Below are 25,938 nucleotides of genomic sequence, written 5' to 3' on the forward strand. Positions count from 1 at the left end.
AACAAAACATTTATTAAGCACCTACTATGTGCAAGGCACTGTTCTGGGAATACCAAGGCAGCTCTACTGCGCTCCAGTCTGTGGTGATGAAATCCCAGAATCCTCACTGGTGACTAATTTTTCTCAGAAGAATAAAGCTGGAAACAGAGGACAGAGTCAAATGCCACCCTACCTGTGCCAGGAGCTGCCCCGGGCAGTGTGGATACACACAGATGGCCCCCACCCTCAGACAAGTCTGAGAGAAGCCAGTGGGGGACTGCTGTGAGGCACAGCGCTTTCCATGGGTATTCCCAAGAAGGCCCAATCAAAAGCTGATGCTAAGGGATTGAACTACTGTGTGCAGATTTTTCTCCTGATCCGGCTCCCTTCTTTGGGGTCCAAGTCCCCCCAAACACCGTGGGCCTGAAGAAAATGCCTGACTAGTTCAGAAAAGGCTGTGAGACGGGCAGGCAGCCACAAAGTCAAGCTATATTACAAAGCACATCTCAACAAATGGAATATTATACAAGGTATTAAAAGAACGCACTTGCCTATATATACTGGTGTAGAACCATAGGCCGTAAAAGGAACTAGACAACGAGGACAGGAAAGAAAAAGTGAGAGGACAGAGTGAGAGCCCGAGGAGGCCGAGAACACGTTCCCTCCAGCTTTAGGCACACGCCAGGCTCCCGTGATGTACCTGAAGTCGGCAGTAGCCGCGAAAGACTCCAGCTCTGTTATGGAGAAGACACAGAGAAAGCCCTCGCCGCTCCGGAAATAGTTGTCCCTGATGGCTGCGTAGTCCTCCTGGCCAGCCGTGTCGAGGATGTCGATCTGGACCTCTTCCCCGTCCAGAACGACCTTCTTCCGGTAGCTGTCGGCTTTGGTCGGCTCATAATCTTCCACAAACTGGAAAAGAACAAACCCGCGTCTTAACGGCGTAGCCCGGGTGGGGGGCGCAGGCAAGCCTGCCCTCTGGCAGAACGTCAGGGTGGGCCCGCGTCTGACCAAGCGAGCACCGACTCAAGCCCCCCCACTCAACAGATGGCTTCGTTCACTGCTCCCGGCTTCTCATGAAGGATGGAGGCCGTGCTGCAAGGGAAGGAGGGCTGGCTGTGGAGCCCAAGGCCCTGAATGTGAATCCTGCTCTGCTCCTGCCCTGCCCTTCTTCAGCTCTCAAGGCCTGCCCTTAGGAGCACCCAGCTTCCATTTCAACCTTCTTAGAGGGTCCCCACATAACAAAGACCACGTCACATCCCCTGAGGCTCAGGGTCCTTGTATGTCCCTTTTCTATCCCTGACCCTACTGTTTCAGCCCACACCTTTGTCGTGGGAATTCCAGTGTGGAAACTCCCTCTACCTACAGCTACAACTGTTTCCTGTGTAATCTTGGGGGACTTTATCAGGGTTTTCAGGCTTACAAAGCAATAAAGCCACTGCATTATTGTTCTTTACAAATGACCTGCCACACAGTAGGTCCTCGACAGTTAGTGAACGGAGCCAGGACATTTCCTAAGGACACACGGCCAAGAGACAGAGGAGTACGAGGAGGATGCTCTAGGGGAAAGACAGCCTGGCCTAGAGTCAGCACAGAGGTGGGTTTGAGCCTTAGCAGCTGCTCCTCATCTGTAACACGAGGAGAATGACGGTCCCAGCCCTTCTTCCCTCCCAGGAGGGCTCTTTGGGGGCCAAGTCCCCCACATGACATGAGAACATGAAGGCTGGGAAAAGGCTTATCAATGACACACTTCTGGCTTCCCAGAGTCTTAGGGCTAGGGCCTAGGCCAGACCTGAGTTCCCTCAGCTGTAAACTGATGATCAGAACAGTCCCTCGCAGGGCAACTGTGGGGATTGAGATTGCTGTAACACTGCAGGGCCGGGCACACAGTAGGCGCTCTATAAATGCATTTCCTTTCCCCGATTTTGTCAATCACTGAAAGTCCCTCACAGTAATGATGCTGATTCCTGAACTTTACTTACCTCATCGTACATGAACTGTAGGGTTAAAGCAGATTTCCCCACACCACCACTGCCCACCATGATGACTTTGTGTAAAGCCAAAGAATTCTGGCCCTTGGGCTTATTGGCTGCCATCTTTGGTTATGGAAGTATTCCAGGAGGAAAGAAGAATCTAAAGAAAAAGGAAAATGAAATGTTTAGTTCCACAGAGCTGCTGCAGTGAAGAAATAAGTTTAGTTCTGCTGTGGCCTTCAAGGGGAAGGAATAACAAAGCCTGCCCGGCACAAGCCCCTGGTACCACATGGTGCTTGGGGAATTCCAGCTGTTCCCCTCTTGGGATATTGCCTGTGTGTGTGTTCAAGGTGGAAAGCTCAGCCTCCTGCCACAGACCCACCCCTGGCCCTGGGCTGGGCTCACTGACCAGCAGTAGCTGCAGTTGGTTTTCACAGCCTGACGCTCGCGGCGCCAGGCAGCCAGTGGCCTGCACAGACAACTGCTGAGCCACACTCTCATCAGTGGGACAGAAATGACATCTACTCCTTAAGGTGGGAAAATTAATTTTTAAACAACAGGCAAACGATTGGTTAAAAAAAAGTACATCTAAGTAGCTATTTTGAGCAGGTGATGATGCCTCTCAATAAATCTGCTCCTGCCCTTCCCACCGCAGGGCTCTGTCTCGTCCCCTTCGTGGCTATGGGAGGATCTGGAATCTTCTCCACAAGGCCCACACGTGGACAACTTCCGCTGGCAGCGCCCAGCCCCCACTGACCCCAGGCCCTCCTCTGACTTTGGATGTTTTATACATATACATGTACAGATACGTGTGTGTGTGTGTGTGTGTGTGTGTGTGTGTATATATAAATGTGTGATTCTGTCGGTACAGGGAAATCCTGGTGAGGAAGTGCCCTCCACCACTGCAGATCAATCACTACCTGCCCTGCCGCTGGTACCTTGCTCAGGGTAACACTTCCAAGTTAACAAGCATTCATTAAGTGCCAACTATGTGCCAGGCACTGGACTAAGCACTAGAAAAGAATGGCAGAAGGCAGCCCTGCCCTCAAGAAGCTCACATTCTTTTTTGGTTTTTTTAGGCAATTGGGGTTAAGTGACTTGCCCAGGGTCACACAGCTACTGAGTGTCAAGTGTTTGGTCTGAGGCCAGATTTGAACTCAGGTCCTCCTGACTCCAGGGCCAGTGCTCTATCCACTGCACCACTTAGCTGCCCCAAGAAGCTCACTTTCTAATGGGGGAGGGGCCCACGCAAGCAGAGGGACCACCCGCAGAGGGAGGCACTGAGGTCAAGGAGAGCCAAGAAGGGCTTTCTGCAGAGGCGGGACATCAGCTGAGGCTGGAGAGAACCAGCAAGGGAGAGAAGAGGAGGGGGAGCTCCAGGCCTGGGGCTGAGCCAGCGAAAACGTCCAGACCGAGTCAGAAGACGGCGCGTCTTGTGCCAGGAGGCACCACTCAACTCCAGAGATGGAGGAGGGAAAGAAGATGTACGAAGCCCAGAAAGGGAGGAGGGGGCCACATGATGAAGGCCCTAAAAGCCAAGTGCAGGCTTCCCGTTGGATCCAGGAGGTGATGGGAGCCAGGATTTGTCTGAGGGGGAGCCTGAAGCCCCCAGACCCCTCACTCGTGAACCATCTGATCCATCCTAGAATTTCTCCCAGCACTGAAGGCAAGCTCCTGGGAAAACCAACACCACAACTGGACCGTGGGCTGAATCTAAAAAGATAAAATCTGATAAGGAGAGATGGCAAGTACTACAGCTTGATTCAAAAAAATCACCCTCACAAGGAAATGGTGGGGGAGCACAGAGAGGCTCGTCTGAACAATGACCTAGGGTTTCAGTGGCTCCCAAATTCCAACTCCAGCCATCAGCACGACGGGCGGCCCTGGGAGGCACGAGGGGTGTGGCTCCCAGGACCAGGAAGGGCAACGGTCCCACTGCCCTCAGGCACACTGACCACATGGACAGCACCCAGAAGGGAAACCGGGAAGGTGAAGGGGGGGGGTCAGTTAACACAACCAGGAATGCCGAGTTTAGAGAGGACTTGAGAGGAAGGGAATGAGGAGAAGAGTGGGTTTGGGCTGGGCTGCTAGCTGCCTTCAAACATGGAATGGGGATCACGCTCATTCCACTTGGCCCCAAAGGGCAGACGCAGGAGCCCCGGATGAACTGGCTGCCCCCCCTTCCCTGGTTGTACCCTCACCACACTAGCCTCAAGTCCACCTTGGACCTCGTATATTCATCACCACAGGCCTCAGCTTCCACATCTCTACAATGAAAGCACTGGACTAGATGGTCTGAGGTCCCTTATGACTCTAAAACTCTGTGATCCTGACTTTTAAAGAAAGAAATCACCTAGAAATCACATGGCAACTGGATGTCAAAAAATGATTCTGAAAGGAAAAGATACTAAGATGTTGGCCATCCTAAACTAACACTCAGAGAAAGGAAAGATTTCCTGACGTGCTCCCCTTAAATGAAAACGCTTCTCTAAGGCAATTGCTGGGGAGAGCCACTATTCCAGGCAATTTCCAAATGACTGCTGCCTCCACACACCCAATTCACAAATGGATGTGTTGGAAAACAACCCATTTATAACTGGGGCACGATCGTCATCCCCTATCCTAAGGTCCTAGAGTGGAAGAGTGTCTGGGATGACCAGATGGAAGGAGAGAAAGAGAAGATGAAGGTCACTTCTCTAAACCCCTGTAACTGTGGCTCCCCCATTCTTGTGATCCCAGCATAGGCCTCATAGCTAGACGCTCTATCCAAGGTCAAAGGCTCACTGAGTCAGAGCCTGAAGGGACCTAGCAGATCTTCTAGCTCAATCTTCTCATTTTACCATAAGGAAACTGAGGCATCAAGCGGTTAAGTGACTTGCCTAAGGTCACTCAGGACAGAAACATAAGAAGCAGGATCTGAAGCCAGGTCCTCTTACTGACATTTCTTCACTGCCTCCAGAGAGCAGGTTCAGACACAAAAACATGCACACACCTGAGAGTTTGAGCATTCTTCTCAAATGCAGTTAATAGACATGGTCTTTGACACATTTTTCACCATGTTCCTAAAAGCTGAACAAATATACGTTTTTATCTTTTCTAACAGAATCCAAGCGAAAAAGGGGAAGAGAATAGGAGGGAATTTTAAAAAATCTGTTTGCTAGCCACATAGAAAACATCAAAAAGGCAGCATGCTGGCTCCAGGACAGGAAGGTGGGGGGACCAGAACCAAGAGATGAAGATGCCCCAAGGGCAACTATCTAAGGCTCAGCCTTCAGGTAAAGAAAGAACCAGAAGTGTTGAATGCCCCACAATTTACTGCCCGCTCTGAGAACACAAAGTCAAAATACAAGCGCTGGGGCTGGGCCTTGTCTTGCTCTTTAGGAAGTCAGCCCAGTTATTCACATTAGGACTTCCTGTGAGAGGATGACCTCTGTCCCTGCAGGTGTGGGGTGTATGGGCGGGGGGCCGGGGACACAAGGACAGACAGGAAACAGTCCAGGCCTCAGAGGTCCTTCCGCTCCATTGCCAGGAAACAAGGGGAAGCGTACAAAGAAAAAGAAGAGATGAAGACCGCAGGGTGTAGAGCTGAAAAGACCTCAGCTATCAGCCACTCAGACCATGATTCAGTAGACAGTGCTCAGGGCCTAGTCAGGAAGAGCTGGTTCAAATCCAGCCTTAGTCCCTTCCTAGCTGTGTGATCCGGGGTAGGCAGATCACTATACTCTTGTCTTAGTTTCCTTATCTGTAAAATGGTCGCAATAATAGCAATGTTGTTGTGAGGATTGAATGACATCATTTGTAAAGCGCTTTGCAAACCTCAAGTGCCACGGAAATGCTAGCTACGATTATCCAACCCAAGCACGGCATTTTACAAATGAGGAAGAAGGGGCCTTAAGGGACTTATCCCCAGAAACACAACTAGTCAAGAGTGGAGCCGGGATGATGGACTCAAAGCAATCAGAAGCAGGTAATCTTGTTTAAAAGGGAAGCAGGCAGTGGACAGTGTTTGCATGGCACCGCAGAGCCAGCTGTCTACACCTGAACCCTTCTCACTGGCTCTCCATCCCCCGCAGAGGCCCTGTCAGAGAAGCAGCCAGCATCTATGCCCTGTTATCTTGTCCAGCCAAGCCCTCCCAGTGGTCACCAGGCTGGAGTTGCCTCCTTCACACTCGACCATGGCGGGGACAGACAGCAGAATCAGCCCGTGACATCTGAGTTGGCGGTCACTTGATCTGCCACCTAGATTTTTCCTTCCTTGGATTCTGAGATAATTATTGCCGATAATGAAGACTCAAATAGCTTCAACCATTAATAACAAAATAGCCACTGTAGCTTTTGCCTCAAGACTTGGTTGTTAATGAAAAAAATAAAGACGGGATATCACTGAAGTATGCTGCAGCTTCCTTCTTTAGTGAGGGAAATGAAGCAAGAAGCAAGAGAGGGTCATGGGTCCTGATGAGATGGTCTTGAGGCTGCTCAGGACCCTCAAAAATCCTTGGGTCCTCCAGGCCTCCTCAAGTTAAAATTCCCTGGCTGGTGGCAAATCACTGGGGAAAACCACCTTTGTCCTGATAAAATGCCATGTGTCAGCCCTAACATAAACAAATGCCTGGCATGAGAGACGGTACAAGGTACAAATTGTTTTTTGTTCTTTTTCTTTTATTTAAAAAAAAATCAAGAGATTTCTATCAAGAGGAATAATGAAAATATTTCTAGAACCATGATCAAATTCCCCACAAATAAATGCCCTCTTGGCATGCAAAGCCCTCCATCCCCTGCCCACTTCCCTATTTCCAGTCTTCTTCCATCTTAGTCCCCAACACCAACCCTTCCATCCAGTGACATTGGCCTCTCTTTGGCATCCCCAGGCCTGGAAAGCTCTGTCTCCTCTGTTCTGACCACTGACCTCCCCAGGCTCCTCTGGGTCCTCCCTAAAATCCCACCTTCTACAGGAAGCCTCCCCAGCCCCTCTGAATTCCAGGGTCTCCCTCTCTTACTTATTCCCTATTCATCCTGTACATGGCTCAGGTTGTATATATTTGTTTGCACAGTGTCTCTCCCATTAGATTGTAAGCCCCTTGAGGGCAGAGGCTGCTTTTTGCCTCTTTTGTATCCCCAGTGCTTAGCATACTGCCTGGCACATAGCAGGAACCTAATAAATATTTCCCAAATTGAAAAATGGCAGAATCAGACAAGCATCCACGACCCCTTCTTGGCGGCAGTGGCTACGGACATGGCTGAGGCAGTGTGGGCACAGACCCCAGGGCTGGCATTTCTTTTCAGGGACTGTTCTTATCCCTGTGTGTATTTAGTGCAATAAAAGATGATGGCCTTTGATTCAACAAACATTTATCAAGCACCTACTGTGTGCCGCTTGGATTGAGATACACAAAAGCAAAGCCAAACCAGAAGCCTACTTTGAGGGCCTTACATCCTACCAGTGAGGGGCAAAGAAAGAGTAAAATGTGCACAGAGACCTCTATTACAAGGATAACTGAAGGAGCATGAAGAACCAGGAGCAGAAATCAGAGAAGGCTTCAGGAAGGCAGGAGCTGAGCGAAGCCAGGAAGGAAGACGAGGGTTGTGAGGGGCAGAGCTGACGAGGAAAGGCCTCCCAGCCGGGTGGTGGCTTGTGTGAAGGTCACTGCGCGGAGGCAAGTGGAGGGCAGCATTCAGAGACCAGCTCACAGCTCCACCTGCCGGGACCACTGGCTTGGTGACAGAACCAGAGAAGGATGGACGGAGGAAGGGAGGGAGAGTGGGATGGCCACTCACTAGCTACGTGGCCCATCAGGAGTGGGGGCAATTCCTTAACGGGATGGTGTGAGGCCTGTCCTCACTCTGCCAAGTGCTAAGTGTGGTTACCATGATGACCACGAGTAGAGAAAAGGGTCACTCTACAGGGAGGTATAACCCTAGAGCCCACCAGGAGCTAGGAACGGTTCCAGGAGCTCCTTGCTAGGACTTTCAGAAAAACCTGGCCAAGAATGACACAAGAGGGGAAGGCACAGGGGGAAGCAATCTGCTCTGGCAGAGGGAGCCCAGCCTCACCAGTGACCCCACACAAGCTTAAGAGGCAGCAAGGCAGTGTAGTGGACAGTCAGAAGACTTAAGTTGAAATCCAGCCTCAGATGCTTACAAGCTGAGTGACCCTGGGCAAGTCACTCAACCTCTGCCTCAGTTTCTTCAACTGTAAAACAGGAATAACAATACACCTCCCCTCTGAGGGTACTGTGAGGATCAAACACAGCAGTATTTGGGAAAGCATTAAACATACTCAGCATACAACAGTGCTTATGAAATGCTTGTTTCCTTTTTTTCTCCCCTTCCCATCATTTACAAATGTCCTAGTCTTCCTCCATCCTTTAAAAAGAAACCCTCAACCCCCACGACTATTGCCTTCTGCTTCATCCACCCTGTACCAACTCCAACCCTTGGCAATGTGGCTTTCAAGCCACCATTCAAATGAAACTGCTTTTTCAGAGGTTTCCTATGACATCTTCACTCCATCCCGGAGCCAGATTTAAACCCCAACTCTGCCCTTTACTATCTGAGAGGCAGCATGATACAAGGGAAAACACGAGAGCTCGAGTCTGAGGTCTTGGGTTCAAAATCTGCCTTGAATGCTTCCTGCCTGTGTGACCTGGGGCAAGCCCAGTCCTATGACCTCGTGACCTCTGAGGTCCCTCTGGCACCAGAGCCAGGATTCCCCTCCATCCAATGAAGAGCCTCCAAGTCCTTTCCTGCTCTAGATCGAGAAGCCCCGCCCCACACCATAAGTTGCTTGGTTCTGTCCCCTGGGCCATCATTCCCCTTCCTCCTCCATACATCCCAGGGTGCTGCCCTTCAAGCCGGGCCCTCGCTCACCTGCACCACCATTCAGAGCCCCAGAACCCGTCTGCCTGCTTCCTCTCTCTTCCCTCTTTTACCTGTCCCTCCAGGAAGGTGTCACAGCAATCTTCCCAGGGTACATTCCTGGACCCAATGTGGCCTCTGGGCCACAATCCGACCCAATCTCACCTTTGTCCTCCCCTTTGGCCCCCCATTCCAGGCACGGTGGCCCAGGGCTGGCCTCTCAGGATCCTCCCATCTACCTCCAGTGTTCAGGCGGCTTCTCTTTCAGCTTTTCTCAATTGAATCCCTCTTTCCCCCAGTCTGTTGCTCTCTCCTGTTCATCTACCTCCTGCAGCCTTCTCTCTCCTAAGCAAAGCTCAGCTGTGAGACTGAAGGTCTTGTTTCTTTACATCCCCCCTAGGCATCCAACAGGGGCTTGATAAATGTGTCAGGAACTGTAAACATCCAAGTGCTGAAATACTACTTGTGTGATAGTGAGAATGTGATCGAGGGGTTAAAAAACCAGGACAAAGAGCCCCGGCTCCTTGAGGGGAGCCCTCCCCAGAGCCCCGTTGGATGGCTCATTTTGGTACCGACATTCAGGCCACAAACATGACCAGCCCAGCACATGGCCACTCTCATGGACATCAAGCTCAGCCCCCAGGAAGGGGTGACTGCTGAGGCGAAAGGTGTCTCATTTAGCCCTCATATATACATGAGGAGAAAAGAAGCTTATGTCCCGGACAAGGCGAGGAGAAGGGAAATACTCTATGAGAACCATAACTTGTAGAGATTAATACATTAAGGCTTACAAAACTTACACAAAATGTCTCATGCAAATATATACTGGATCAAATTGACTATACTTATCATCTCATTTTAAGCTTTATCTTTAAAGCCCTTGGCTAATTTAAGATAGCTTTTAATAAAACCATGCAATGCTTGTAGCAAGGAAAAAAGGGTCAAAAAACAGTTTACACACCTAATCATCAGGTTCCCAGGAAAAGTCTCATCTTCCTCTGTTTCGGATTCCACGGCAAATTAACTCTAAGTTTATAATTCGTGCATGCTACCATAAATAAGTAGCTTGAGCTCCCGTAAGAGCTGCCCGTTGTAATTATGTAAATGATCTCTCACTCTCGAGTTAAGCCTCACTAATTTGAAACAGGAGGAACAGAAGATGCCTGTGCCTGAAGGGAAAGCAACCCACCCAGCTCCCAACATGCCTCACTCCAGCAACTCTGAAATTCACAGCATCCTGAATAAGGACTAGGAAATCCAATGAGAAATATAGAGGCAAAAATGGTAAACAAAACACTAGCGAGGAGATTACAGCAATATATCACAAAGATCACGCACTCTGACCAGCTGGGATTCACACCAGCAATGCAGGGCTGCTTCAGTATCGGGACAACTATCAGTGGAATCGACCATAACAATAACAAAACTAACAGAAATCACATAATGATCTCAATAGATGCAGAAAAACCTGTGACAAAATACAGCATCCACTCCTATTAAATACACTAGAGAACATAGGAACAAATGGAGCTTTCCTAAACTGACAAGCAGCATCTACCTAAAACCATCAGCAAGCATTATCTCTAATGGGGAAAAGCTAGAAGCCTTCCTAATGAGATTGGGGTGAAGCAAGGATGTCCACTATCACCACTATTATTCAGTATTGCACTAGATATGTTAGCTATAGCAATAAGAGAAGGAAAAGAAACTGAAGAAATCAGAATAGGCAATGAGAAAAAAAACTATCACTCTTTGCAGATGATATGACAGATGATAGAGAATCTTCAAGAAATCAACTAAAAAACCTACCTGAAATAATTAACAACTTCAGTAAAGTTGTAGGATATAAAATAAACCCACATAACTCATAATCATTTCTATGTATCACCAACAAAGCCCAGCAGCAAGAGATAGAAAGAGAAATTCCATTTAAAATAACTGTAGACAAATGGGAGTCTACTTGCCAAATCCAGGAACTATACGAACACAATTACAAAACACTTTTCACACAAATAAAGTCAAGATCTAAATAAGTGGAAGAATATCAGTTGCTCATGGGTAGGCCAAGCCAATATAACAAAAATGACAATTCTACCTAAATTAATTTCTTTATTCAGTGCCATGCCGATCAAACCACCAAAAAACTTTCTTATAGAGCTAGAAAAAAAAATTCATCTAGAAGAACAAAACGTCAAGAATATCAAGGGAATTAATGGGGAGAAAAAAAAAAGGAAAGGAAGGTGGCCTCGTTGTACCAGATCTGATATGACAAAGCAGCAATCATGAAAACTCTCTGGTACTGACTAAGAAACAGAGTGGTGGATCAGTGGAATACAGTAGGTACATAAGACAGTAGTAAATGACCACAGTGATCTAGTGTTTGATAAACCCAAAGACCCCAGCTTCTGGGATAAGAATTCACTATTTCACAAAGCCTGTTAGGCAAACTGGAAAACAGTATGGCAGAAACTAGGTATATACCAACATCTTATACCACATACCAAGAAAGGGTCAAAATGGGTACATAATTTAGACATAAAAGGTCTAAAGCAAATTAGGAGAGCAAGGAATAGTTTACTTGTTAGGTCTATGGAGAAGGGAAGAATTTTTGACCAAACAAGAGATAGAGAGCATCACAAAATGTAAAATGGATCATTTTGATGACATTAAATTTAAAACGTTTTGCACAAACAAAGTCAATGCAACCAAGGTTAGAAGGAAAGCAGAAAGCTAGGAAAAAATTTTTACAGCAAGTGTCTCTGATAAAGGTCTCTTTTCTCAAATATGTAGAGAATGGAGTCAAATTTGTAAGAACACAAGTCAATCCCCAATTGATAAATGGTCAAAGGATATGGACAGGCAGTTTTCAGACAAAAAAATCAAAGCTATCAATAGTCATATGAAAAAATGCTCTAAACTGCTATTGATTATAGAAATATAAATTAAAACAACTGATACCACCTCACATCTATCAGATTGGCAAATATGACAGAAAAGGAAAACGATAAATGTTGGAGAAGATGTGGGAAAATTGGAACACTAATGCATTGTTGGAGTTGTGAACCGGTCTGGACAGCAATTCAGAACTATGCCCAAAGGGCAATTAAACTGTTGCATACCCTTTGACCCAGCAATACCACTACTAGGTCTGTATCCCAAAGAGAGAATAAAAAAGAGAAAAGAACCCACATGTACAAAAATATTTATAGCAGCTCATTGTGTGGTGGCAGAAAACTGGAAATTGAGGGGATGCCTATCAATTGGGGAATGACTGAACAAGTTGTGATATATGAATATAATAGAACACTACTGCGCTATAAGAAATAATGAGCAGGCAGATTTCAGAAAAACTTGCAAAGACTTACACAAACTGATACAAAGTGAAATGAGCAGAACCAGGAGAGTGACAGCAGCACTGTGCAACGACCAACTATGAATGATCTTGCTCTTCTCAGCAAAACAACAATCCAAGACAATTCCAAAGGATTCATGATGGAAAATGCTATCCATATCCAAAGAAAGAACTGATGGGAGTTTGAATACAGATTGAAGCATACTATTTTCACTTTATTTTTTGCATGTTTTCTTTTGGTCTGTTTCTTCTTTCACAACATGACTAACATGGAAATATGTTTTACATGATTACACATATATAACGTGTATCAAATTTCTTAACGCTTTAGGAAGGGAGGAGGGAAAAGAAGGAGGAAGAAAAAGTTGGAACTCAAAATTTTAAAAAATGAATGTTAAAAACTGTCTTTACATATAATTGGAAAAAACAAAATACTATTTAAAAAATAAAAAAGAAATCCAATGAGAAACAATAGTAAGTAACTTCTGTTCTCCTGATAAAGGAGCAGGGTGATCAGAAAGCCCTGGGTACAACATCTCACAGCGACCAGGTACCATACCAATCAAGACAGGGATACTCCAGGTCCTGGAGCTTGAAACATTAAAGATCCAGAGGCCACCTAACTCCAGGAGGTGGACATCAGCACAGAAAGTCAGGGGAAGACAAAGCAGATGACCACTCTTTCCAAAAGCACAAATGCAAAAAATTTTTTTAATTTTTTTTCTAAAAAACATAACAAAAAAAAACCCAACCCCTGGATTAATTAGGTTTATATTATTCAGTGATTAATTCAGTACTTCAATAGATGTTTATAGGATCACAGATTTAGAGCTAAAGGGACCTCAGAAACCCCATTGTTCCCCTTCAGAAATCCTAAGGTCTAGCAACTAGAATCCGACTCTGGCCAGAGGGGTCTTCTTCCTGGTCCTTATACATGACCCTGTCTCCCAGGGTGCCATACAGGCCCTCATTGCTTCCATCTCTTAACATCTCCAGTTTCCTTTCCAACTCAGCTCAGAGTCAATTTCATACATCAACACTTCCTTGATCTTTCTAGGTCCTAGTATCTCTCCCTTAAAATCACTTTGTATTTACTTTCTATGTGTCCAGATAGGCACCTTACCTTCCTAGATAGAATCTAAGCTCTTCGAGGGCAGGGACTGCTTCATTTCTGTTGTCATATCCTTAGCCCTAGGACAGTGTCTGACACATAGTAGGTACTCAAAATATGCTTTCCGATTGAGCAAATGATTTGTGATCTCATCAATGTAAGCATTCCCACCACCAACACAGACAGGATCCCACTCACACCTTCTCCTCCTTAACAACCGCTATCTGAGTTCTACAAGTCTTCCAGAGTGATCTGCCCAAGGTGCTGGAAGCCTCCCTGCATTGATGATGGACACCACTGGATGCAGAAGCCAATGGAGGTTGCCCATGAGGGCTCCCTTTTTCTTTCTTTCCCTGTTTCTGCTGTGTCACCAGCCCACCTCTTCTTAGCAGTCATCTCTCTCTGATGACCAAATATACTGTAACCTACTTGTACCCACCATGTGCCTCTCCGATGTCCTTTGGGTGACCGTTAACTTTAATTCTTTGGGAACTAGAGGATTCTAATGATTTGAAGCCATATAGCATCACTAGAAAAAAAGAGATATTAAAAAGGTGAGCCTTGGTTTCAGGGAGAAGTTTGGAGTCATTAAAAATCCCCAAATTCCTCCAAAGCAATTCAGCACATATCTGATTTGGGGTCCAGTTGATCTCCCAGATGCAGTGTCTATACACTGACGGACCAACTCTACAGGCTGTCCATCCGACTACAACCCTCACCACCACCACCATTCACATTTAGGGGGGTGCCTGAAGGTTTGCAAAGAGCTTTACATACATCATCTCATTTAATCCTCACAGTGAACCTAAGTAATAGGTGCTATTACCCACACTTCACAGAGGAGAAAAAAGGCTCAATATCTTTTGTTGTTGCTGTTGTTATTTTAGGCAATGGGGTTAAGTGACTTGCCCAGGGTCACACAGCTAGTGTCAAGTATTTGGTCTGAGGCTGGATTTGAACTCAGGTCCTCCTGACTTCAGGGCCGGTGCTCTATCCACTGCACCACCTTGCTGCCCCAAAAAAAGGCTCGGTATCAAGAAGTGTTTGCAGTGAAATTCAAATTCAGGTCCTCCTAACTCTAAGCCCAAAATTCTATCCATTGTACCAGGCTGCCTATCTTTATCAGAGACTGATCCACTTGTTTTCTCCTATGTGGACAGTCAGAACAAACGTGTCCCCTCATTTGGAGACACAACAATCATGAGCTTGACGAAATCAGCATCTCACCCACAAACAACAGCTCCCTTTCCCATTTAGCTTTAGCATTTTCCATGACACTGAAAAACATCTTTGGTGAGCACAGATAGTTTTGATGAATGAGTCAGAGATACCTAGTTGGAAGAAAACCAAATTAAATGCTTTTAGAAAGTGTCAAACTTAAGTAAGTAAGCATAATGGGCTCTTGAATTCACTAGACACCCTTCAGTCAAATGTGACTGTAATATCTGATACAGAATAATGATTTCAAAATCCTGTCTGCTCCCTTCAGAAAGACCTCCATGCATAGGCATTCAAAATAGCATCAAATTAACTCAGTTTTTCTGGAACCAGGGGTGACAGGAATTACAGAAAGGTAAATTAAAGCAGACTCTCCGGTTTGCAGAAGGGCAGGTCCAACTTTCACCCTTGTATGAGTTACATGAGATGAAACCAGTCCTCCATGACCCACCCAGTAAGAACAACCACTCGGTGCCACAAAGGACTAAAAACGCCCTCGGGCTCTCTCACCAATGTAAGTGATTTCAAGACCTCACTCTTCTGCTGTTACCAGAGCTAGTCTAGGATTCACCTCGGACTCTTCCTATCGCTCAGTCATGGCTGACTAGGATGTCTGTTCTCTTGCACTCTTAGTGCTCTGGGAAAGCTTCCCTCATCTCTAGTTCATAGATGAACTTCACATCTCAATTAGAAAACGTGACACTATCTTTAGCTTGATTCTCTAGCACAGAGAAATCACCCACCTCTTTCATCAAAGATGAAGTGACTTGGACCTGAAAGAGGTAACACAAAAGTAATTTCTTATGGGGTTTTAAACAGTAGGCGTTTTAAAATAAACTATAAGGAGGCGATGTACATCCTAGAGAGGTCTGTGAGCAATCAGGACCCAAACCAATCTGTCACAGAAGTTTTAAGCCAACTGTTTAAAGTCTTAAAAAGGAATACACTAAAATATATAAACAAAACGTAGCCAAATGGAAGCTAAACTGGAAACCAGCTTATCCATTTTTCTGAAAACAATATTAAAATGGATTCATTTTTGTGAACTAGCCTTTTTCAAAGGACAAAATGCAAAATCACATTATTGTTAAAGCCCCTTGATTAGCACTAACTCAAGGTCAGTTCTCCTTGTCGTCCACATGGCCTAGCTTGCTGAAATGTAAATCAGGCTCTTATTCATCTCGGTGAACCACGAGAGTAATAAAGCAATTCTGCAATTCTTCATCTTCAGAATGAACACTGAAGGCTGTCCTGCACCTAGAATTAGCATTTAAAAAAAAAAAAGATGACAGGAAAGGCAGGAATCTCCGTTCTTACAGTACCAGCGTCAAAAAGATGAAAAAAAAATCACCATCTCCTCCTGAGCATTCAGAATGAATGATTAAAAGCTGAAACTCACAAAGTGTCTTATGAGTCATTTCTGCAAACGGAGCAGCCGGAATATCTGCATATGCTTATGACTCCCAGCATGAGGAGACTGCCTCATGTGGCCTTTACTACTGCTCTGCCCGGCCTCCTGCCTGGCACACAGACAAGCACTGCTCACCAGCAGGCTGTCCTCAGCACCAAGAGGGAGGAGGAGAAGAAAAAAGGTCTGGTCGCGGGCTAGAGAAGCATTCCATGGGGCTCCTGAGAGCAGCTGCCACCACTGCTGCTGGGGTGGAGAGGCAGCAGTCAATGGGCAAGCAAGGGTAAAAGAGAGTGTGTTATCGACTCAAGATGGGAAAGAAAGCACGAGTGCTTCAAACACAACTGTGACATCACGGTGACAGAGACCAGCTTGGCCTACTCGGGCATGGCATACCTCCCAAGCATCACTGGCCCATCAGCAGGAGGCACTGGGGTCTAAATTTAAGAGAAGAGGGTATCGATCGATGGTGGACAAGGCTGTGGAAGCAGCAGTGAGGACCAAGTAATAACACCACCTCCAGACCTTGAGAAAGGACTTAGATAACGGTCGAGAGGAGACAGCATCCTCAAGGAAAAGCTGCTTACTGCAAAGACCCAGATATGGAGCTGGAAGGGACTTTACAGGTCATCAGATCTGACTTTTACTAACAGATGAAGATACTGAGGCAGAGAAAGGATAAGTGATGAGAGGGAATGGGTGTAACAGAAAAACGTGCAGAATGAAGGGAAATTTGTTCACAGGAGAAGGGGTGGGAAGAGAAGGAGACAGACAGGGAGGCTGGAAACCTGGTGGGACTGGAATGAATGCAGATGTGAAAGGAGGGGAGGAGTACCAAGACAGGGCACGTGCCCAGAGCAGTGAATCTTGAAGACAGGGGTTGTCCGAAGGAGGAGCCAGGGTGATGAAGCAGAGGGCTCATTAATCTTCTCATGGGGAAGGTAAAGATGATGCGGGCAGAACCAGTATTCAGATGAGTGGTCTGGGGTTGTCAGCATGGTGGTGTGACTGCATGGGCCCCAAGGACGCACTACCACCTTGGCTGACGGATGGCGGTCTCATTGCAACAATGCTATAGGGGAGAGGAAGGAAGGGGAAGCAGATGGAAACGTCCATCATCGGTATCTTTCTGGGTATCACGGAAGAGACGCACTGCAGTGGTGCCTTTGCTCAATCAGGCAAAATACATGCACAGTCACTAGTTCTTTGGAATTTCTGAGTAAACAGCTGACTAAATACCTAACACTTTTTCCCTCAATAGTCCTTCTTGCCTTGACAATAGTCTGTAAAAGACAGAAAACAAACACATGTAAGAAGAAACAATACTAGTAGGTCACACTTATAGACACTTTATCTCACTTAATTCTCACAACATACTTTCCAGGTGGGGACTATAACGATTAGCTCCATTTTACAGATGAAGAAACAGGCTGAGAGAGGCAGGTGGCTCGCCCAGAGTTATCCAGCCAACTTCTGTCTAAGGCAGAATTTGAACTCAGATCTTCCTGACTCTGAGCTGGAGTTGGGGGTTCTTTTTCAACATGTTGGTCAGTTTTACTGATTTTTTCCTTTCTTCTTCCTCTTTTCGTTTTACATTTTAAACTCTTTCTTATAAGGGGTAGTTGAGGGGATACAGAAAGAATCCCAGTGAGATAAAAACAAAGGAGAATCAATAAAAATCTATTTTTCACCTGGGGGTTAGAATAGCATGTAGCATTCCATAGCCACTGATGGAAGAGGCCTCCAAACTAGATGGCAGAGGAAGTCAGGAAACCAGGCTGAGTGGGCCTCCTCCAAGAACAGAGTATCTAACCTCAACCAGACCCTTGTCAGTTTTCCCCCGTACCTCTCAACAGAAAACCTGGAAATTGAGAGGCCTGGATGATGGATTCTAGCTGTGAATCTAGGATCCAAGATGGAAGCCTGCCTGCTCTTCTCCTGGGCCATCCCAATGACTGAAACATCCAGCTAGCCACTTAATAAAATCTTCCTTCTTCCTTCAACAGGCAGCTCACAGGGGTCACACCTACCCTGAGCCTTCCTGGCTCTGTTGAGCTTCAAGTATTCTCTCCCTCCTCAACTTTTCTCAACGTTTCCAAGAACAAGGAGAACTGAAACCCACTATGAGTAAGGAGACAGCACCCAGTTCTCAGGGCTGAGTTCAAGTGATCAGATGCAGAAAAGCGACATCCTAGGGTCCTGTAAGACGGTGGGAAATGGGAGCAGGACTACCCAGCTAAAAAGAAGTGTAAAGGTCCCAATCAAAAAAAAAAAAAAAAAAGGTAAGAGACATGACTGTGTAAACTCAAGGCCAATGAACTTGACTCTGAGGCCACGGAAACTTCCAGAACATATTATGAAAGGGGTAGGAAGCGCTTAAAAAGGAGCCGTAACAGAAAAGAGCTGGTGTAGCTTCAAGAAGAGCAGTCATGGTAGACTAACCGAACTTTGGGGGGCACAGGCTCACTAGGTTTGTTAACCCAAAAAGAACATAAGCTTCTCAAGGGCAGGGACTGCTTCATTTCTCCCTTCAATTGTGAATATCTAAGTCAACTCACTAGCAGCTAATTAAAGCCGAGTTAATCTTATGAGTCACTACGACTCAGCATTTACCTCCCTCGATCCCAGTAATTACAAGGTTAATTAAGGCCAGAATTTTCTAGCAGAGTTAATGGTCTCTAAGAGAAGAAAGAGGTCTTTTGCCCACTTTCCAATCCCTGTCCAAGGCCCTCAGTTTCGGGTCACCACAGCTCCAGTTCCATGGCCTCTATGAAGCCTTTCTAGCCTTCCCATAATGTAGCAATCACTGGCATTCAAGGCCCTTCACACAGATCTTTCTTGGCTAGTCTAGACCCCTTTCTGTACCTATTCTTTCTTCTCCCCTGGACTGAAGGCCAACTGACATCCCCTCACAGCTCTCAGCATAATGCTTGGTACTCAATAAATAAAAGTGATTGAAGAATGTATGGGTTGCTTGGGACTTATTTATATATGGATTTATAAGCAAAAAAACAGGGAGCTTTTCAGTCATAACCAACATAGCTTGTCTTTTATAACTCCAAGGAGAAAAGTCTATAAAACGGAGTTCTCCCACCATTCACACAGGGCAATAATCAGGAAAAAGAAAGTATTTATGTAGCAGTCTCCACACCTAACTGGTATGATTAAGATTCAAGAGTCCATTTAGTAAATTATTCTATTAGTGCATTATTATACTCAAGTCTCATTTTTTAAAATTAATTCAACTTGAGGAAAACAGGCTTTCATCTTGCTGGTAGATATGCCAAATATTAAATAAAGAAGCAAAATTTCCTCCTCCAATCATAGTCTTCGTAAAAAATATAAGCAGACTGTCTCAATTAAAGGCAAAATTCTAAGGATTATGTTTTCAAGAAGAGTGCTGAAAACAGAAGCATCTTCCTAGCAACAACAAAGAATTTATTAGCACTCCAAGACCCACCCAGGAATATCACTAACTGTATTCTTCCTTAAGAAAATCCTTTGGCATAATCACACCTTCATTAGGGAAACATGTGGCCTCAGACTTTTATGGTTGGTCAAATAATGATTAATAATACAATTTTGCCTGAATTAAGTCATACAGAAGGTTAATAAGATTATGGTTTCTGCTACAACAATTCACAGACCCATGATTTTGTTGGTGTGGGTACTTCCTTTGCTAACACAGATCGCAGCCTTTGCTTACAAGCCTCACTTAGTCTTTGTGAGATATTGTGGCCAGCTATTTCATCATCCTGGCTCTGACCTTTTGATGATGAACCCTTCAAAGTTCAAAGTTCACTAGGCTGATTCTCAGACAAAAGACAAAGGTCTCACTGGGCCACTGAAACCTCTCTAGCATGACTGGACATGCCAGCCCAGGCTTCACAACTCAGCCTGTAAGAACCTGGTGTTACCTTGTGGCCCCATATTTTAGTAAGACAGCAAGTTCTTTGGTGGAAGCTAAACATATGCTTTGGAAACGCATGTATAAATTCAAAAGCATACTATTGGCCCCGTTATTTTCATTCTTATTATATCTTGGTTAAAATGCAAAACAATCTCCTGCAGCAAAAGCAGATTCAGTTTCGCCAGGGCTTCATTTCAGGTAAAGCAAACAGGATGGAGCACAGACTTAGAGAGCCGTGGGTGGCTGACAAGGCTCCAGCCTCTTTAGCTGGCCTCTTCTCCACGCTGCTGAGCAAAAAGAGGAAGGGGAACCCTTCCCAGCCCTCCGTGATCCTCCTCACACCCGGGGCACTCCTACACCCCTGCCCATACTCACTGCCCTATGCTGGCCGGTGTTTTGCTTGACTAGTATTATAGCAACATTGATCTAGACTAACCGCAAAGGCCGTTCTCAATGAGAAAACTCTGAATTAGAGAGTATTACACAACAAACGCACGGTGGTGAGCAGGGCGTCCCCAGGCATTTCTTTCTTTTTTTTTACATGTATAATCATGTTAATTGTATTTCCACATTGTTATTTGTCTTTCGCTCTCGAAGAGGACCATGACATCAGGAAGGCGATGCCATGACTTGCAAGTGAACTGGAGTTAAGTGAGGGAGGGCTGTGCAAATCACCAGCTTCACTCTCTCTCCTCCAGAGCCACGTGGGTCCAGTGGCCAGATAAACATCAGGAGGACACATTAGGCATGTTGTAACAGAAGAATCAGAACAAAAGGGCAAAACCACTGGAAAGAGAAAACAAAAGCAAAGTGATAACAGTCTGCTTTGATGTGCATTCAGAGACAACAGTGGCCCAGGAGGGCCTGGCATTCTGCTCTCTGGGCCCATCCTTGGCTGGCTGCTCTCTCACTATGCCTTTGGAACCAAAGGGCCTGACTGAGCATTCTCACTCCAGGTGAGCTTGGCGTACTGCCTTCCTCAGTTAAAAGGAAGGCCTTGACAGCACGGTGCCTGAGACACGTAGCAGGCATTTAATAAAGTCTCATTCATTCCCGCTCATTTTATTACTCTTACGTTCACGCAGTAACACAACATTTAAAACCCCACTGCAGAATTGGCTCAGAATGAATTACAACGAGATAGGACACCAAGGTGGACTGGTTTGTAGAGAGACATCTCAACATTTAATTTGCTCATTAAGCCCTTTCTAACTTCACAGGAAATGTGTTTCCTGTCACCCCAGCTTCAGACCCCGTCCAGCCTCCCACCTCAGTCACCTCCTCATGCCTCACCTGTGGCACTGCTTGGAGACTTCTCCACCAGGCCCCAGGAAGCTCCTCACTGGGATGACCTCATCATTCTGGAAGGTCTCACTGCCCAGGGACTCCACTTCATGTGCCTTTCCCCCTCCCCCTTCCTTGTGTTTTGTCTTCTCCCGTTACATTGTAAGCTCTTTGAGGTCAAGGACTGTCTTTCTCTTTTCCCATCTGTACCCCTAGTACTTAGCACAGTACCTGGCACATAGCAGGTGCTTAATAAATGTTTACTGACTATGGAACTCTCTCTACAAACTCAGGACCACAGCACCTCCCAAAGACCACACCCGAGGGGACGTAAGCCGTTCAGTTTTGGAACTTCAGGGCTTGGCAGAATAGACTCTGAGTCAGTGACAGTGAACTCTCAGAGGCCACATCTGGCTGGCTGCCACACTTCACACCCCATCCAGTCTCCATTTTGGCTGTTTTCTTGACATCCAGTCTGCAGCTGGGCTGGGAACTATAATCAAATCAATATTACCATTGTTTCTGGAAAAAGGGTGATGATCCACTGCCCTAATGCCTTATTTACCATCCCTGGAACTTCTTCCCAGCATCTTATCAGTGCAACTAAGCCATCATCAAAGTATATTTTAGAAAGCTTAATCTGGCAGTTGATGTGTTAGACAGAGAAGAACTGGTAGAGACAGACCAACCACTTAGAAGACTACTGGAATAACAAGTCTGAGAAGATAAAGGCTTGGAAAAGGGTGGTGGCTATGAATTTTAAAAGGAAGAGATGCAAGAGACAGAGTAAAGAAGAAACAGGACTTGGTGACTGGCTCATGTAAGTGATATGGAAGGCATCAAAGATAATTTAGGGATTCCAGCTTAGGTGTGTCTGTTTGTGTGTGGGGGGGAGGGGGATGGCAGAGGAAGATAATTAATTAAATACTAAAAAGATACCACAATATAGGCCCATATGTTTGCAGGATGATTCTCCCTAAAGGAAGCAAAAAGGCAGTTCTAAGCCTGTAGGCAGTGGTTTTTCAGTCATGTCCGACTTTTTATGACCCCATTTGGGGTTTTCTTGGCAAAGATACTGGAGTGGTTTTACCATTGCTTTCTCTAGCTCATTTTATAAATGAAGAAACTGAAGCAAACAGGGTAAAGTGACTTGCCCAAGGTCACACAGCTAATAAGTGCCTGAGGCTAGATTTGAACTCAGCTAGATGAGTCAGTAAAATGAGCCGGAGAAGGCAATGGCAAACCACTCCAGTATCTTCGCCAAGAAAACCCCATACGGGGACACGAAGAGTCAGACAACAAAAACTACGTTCACGGCACTACCGTGAATTTTTTAAAATGCCATTCTTTCTTCCATGGAATTCACTTTCCAGCAAGAATCAGAGCAAGAGATAGCTATCTACAATTCCCCATTCCCCCAGTTTGGAGAAAACAAGCAATACATCCCCCCCGCAAGAGGTGGAAAGCATCTATCTGACGTTCACAGAAGCTGCCCTAGAGCCACTCCACAACGCTCCAAGTGACCTTTCCATGTTCATGCTAGATTACAAAGCACGGGAGCACCATCAATTTTCAGAAGGTCCAAGATTCTGACAACATACATGTAGAAGTTCCTTAAAAAATTCTTTGCTGGGTCTTCATTGAGCTAAATGGAGTAGGACTCGATTTATTGTTTTACTTTTCAATGCAAGGAAAGATGACATAGCTCAGGCGTTCTACTACATTAAAAGCTAAAAGTGGCATCTGGGATGCAGTTTAATCTCAGGCAATAGATGAATTTGTTCCATTTGAGGATGCTCACCAAGAAAATAATGTAGAAAAGCAGACCCCACCAGCAAATGTGGCACAGTGAATGAGGCCATCCAGATCATGCCAGCCACAAGCAGAAGGGCTTGGAACGACAGCAGAAATGACCACCGGCAAAGAACAAACCAATTCTTCAGCATCAATATTCTAATGACTGGTTCTCCTCCACCTCAACATCTCACTGAGTTTGTCTGAGGATGACACCTCTCAAAGTAGAATAAGGTATAAAGTGAAAATTGTTCCAAGATCTTCTTGGCTCTCCAGGGCATCAAGAAGGAAGATGGACTGTCTCCAGGTTAACTAGTGGGATGGAGCAGAGGAGACACTGGCCTTGGGATCGAGAAGACTGGGTCTCGATCCCACCCTTGGCCCTTTCTGGTTGTGTGATCAGGGTCCCTCACTGAATGTCTCTGAAGCTCATTCTGCATCTGTGACACAGGGATAACATCTGCTGTAGTACCTGCCTCACAGGGCTGCTGTGAAGCTCCAACAAGATACTGTGGAAAAAACATGACGCAAACCTGCTCTTGACTGTGATGGCTGGGGGAGTACACGGGAGGTGGAACCGAGTTCAAGCTCTGTCTAGGACACACATGCCACCTTCTATCCAGAGAGCAGGAAGCTCTTTTCTATGATCTAAGAAGTCATTCACTTCTTCCCTTCTATACGCAGAATGCTGTTTTAACGAACTTGACAAGACATCAAAATAGAAGAGAAATGAAGTAGATTCTATTGGTTCTCTGAGTGACCTCAGGTAGATCTCAGGCACCTGTCTGAGGTCCTAGTTTCCTCTGTGAAAATGAGGGATGGCTGAACGGGACCAACAAGTCCCCCTCTAGCTTTAAAACCCTACCATGGCTACTGCTGCTTGAGACTGTACTTGTTTCTGGAAGGTCAAGGCCACTGCAGCCGCAAATCAAACACTAGGGGTGGGGGTAAGGGCACTCAGAAAGACAGGGAACAGAGAAGAGTCTGTCTAGGTCTAAGGCAGAGAGTGGCAGGGAGGCCAAAATCCCACTCTACCCTTATTCCTTCCATTCCTTCTGCTCTACCTGCCTGTATTTGAGCTCTTATAAAATCAAAGCAATTGAGTGGAGAGGACAGAAGGGGATGGAGGGAAGGAATGGAAAGGAAGAGATGGCTTGTGCAAGTGAAGGGGTGGGTCTTGGTAAGGAGTGAGGCTACCTCTTCAAGGGAGACAGAGGTGAAAGAGAGAGTAACGGAAGGCATCAGACTGATAGGAGATGAAGAAGAGGGAGAAGAGGGGGCTCTTGGTGAATGGCCTTGATTTTCTGGTAAAATATGAGGCAAGGTCCACAGTTGAGGGGGTGGGGGGAAGGAGCCATGGGAGGTCTGAGGAGGGATAAGAAGGTTTGGAAGAGCTGCTGTGGACAGTGAGTTGATAAGGGAAGTACAGGAGAATGGCTTAGTGGCAATGAGGGCCCAGCTGAGATTGTTTAACATAAATCTGGAGTGGACCCAGTCAGAATGGCTGCATGATTTTTCCACCTTTGTTCAGCAGCCTGAGTGGAGGAGGGAAGGTGACAGATGTGGATGGGAATGATCCAAGGCTGAGGTTTGGCAGGGTACAATGATAAGGGGGCCAGGGATTCAAGAGATGAGGACCTCTAGAAATAAACAATACATGGAATTGAAGTTCCGCTTTTTCCTTGTTCTCTCCCCACTTTTCAGAAGTGCCTAGAGGCCAGACAATGAGTAACTGTTTCTAGAACAAGAGGAAAAGGGCTGACCTAAAGCCTTTCCTGGGAGCAAAGTGCTTTTCTAGTCCATGGATTGTTGTGATGTTTTACTGGACAGCCAGGAAATCACATCTCATCTGTGTTCTAGATTCATTATCTGTAATATGGAGCTAAAATCTGCCATCAGAGCTGAAAGGGTTGTTGTGAGGGTACAGAAGATAAAGCATAAGCATTATTATATAAATGAGAGACTACTGAGACAGGGTCGAGCAAGGGATGGTGGGCAAACATCTTGCTTTGCGGCTGTTCTCAGAAATGAGGCTGTTGTTTCATTGTTATTTCCATAAATCCAAGGGAGCACAATTATGACCTATGTTATGAGTGGAGATGTTCACGCTCTCTGGCTCATTCTGCCAAGCCAAGATTTTCCTTGAAAAAAGAAGAATTTGGCTCACAGCTGTTTCCACAAAGAGACCTCCCACGCAAGGACTCAAATACTCCACCTGACAGGAAACACAAAAGACTTACAGAATCCTAGACTGGAAAGGAACTTGGAGACCACCTGACTCATCCTGCCCCTGAGAAAATATCCTTCCTCATAAGAGCCCCAAAACATGACCCACTGGCCTTGGCTTGAGAGGGAAACCACTACCTCCCAAGACTGCTCAAAGCACATGCGGATGCCTCACATTGTGAAGTTTTGTCGACATTCAGCCTAAGACAGTCAGCAAACATTCTCTGTCCACCCTACTTATGGAAAGAGGTGTGGGCCATGCCTAGAGTTGATCCTGCACCCACATCCCACCCCCAACAGCCAATAACAGTCAATCCTTCTCCCTCCAATATATTCTCCATGAGCACACAACTAACAACTTTTTATTCGAGGCTCCCCAAAAGAACTTGGGTTCATTTCCCCCAAGCCTATCCCATCCATTTAACTGACTGCATTTGCAAAGGACAACAACTAGGTTAGCTCCTCCACACCAAGCTACTCTTTCAATCTAGCCCCCGCCCACTTTAAATTTTGTGACATATACAAAATAAAATAATATAGGTGAATGAAGTATAAGAAAGCTGGCTTCACCAACCTTGAAGTAGGCAGGAATTCCATGACATTCTAACACAGCCCTTATGGGGGGAAAAAAAAGGGTGCACTCTACATTATAAGTAACCAGTTGAAAAGAAAGGCAATATTTTTCAAATTATCAATGTTATTTTGGGATGGGAGGGGAAATGGAAAGGAAGGAGTGTGTGTGCTGCTTATATGAATGTATCCATGTTTTCAAAATGTTTTACTGATGCCTTTTGTCTTTATACCAGTCATTTCAACACCCTCCCTTCCCCT

General features: G+C 45.8%; 1 protein-coding gene across 1 annotated transcript in view; it reads right to left on the reverse strand.

Annotated features, from left to right (window-relative positions):
* The window catches only part of RALA (RAS like proto-oncogene A), a 60,986-nt gene that overhangs the window by 12,495 nt on the left and 22,553 nt on the right, over nucleotides 1–25,938 (reverse strand). Inside the window, exons 2-3 of the mRNA XM_078152044.1 lie at nucleotides 1,959–2,109; nucleotides 680–888 (exon numbers count right to left, since the gene is read on the reverse strand). Coding sequence (XP_078008170.1) covers nucleotides 680–888; nucleotides 1,959–2,072 — 323 coding nt within the window. The 5' untranslated portion in view covers nucleotides 2,073–2,109. The remainder of the gene's footprint in view (nucleotides 1–679; nucleotides 889–1,958; nucleotides 2,110–25,938) is intronic.

Source organism: Phascolarctos cinereus, unplaced genomic scaffold (assembly GCF_003287225.1).
Source record: "Phascolarctos cinereus isolate Bilbo 61053 unplaced genomic scaffold, phaCin_HiC Scaffold_4;HRSCAF=312, whole genome shotgun sequence".
Classification (NCBI taxonomy): Eukaryota; Metazoa; Chordata; class Mammalia; order Diprotodontia; family Phascolarctidae; genus Phascolarctos; species Phascolarctos cinereus.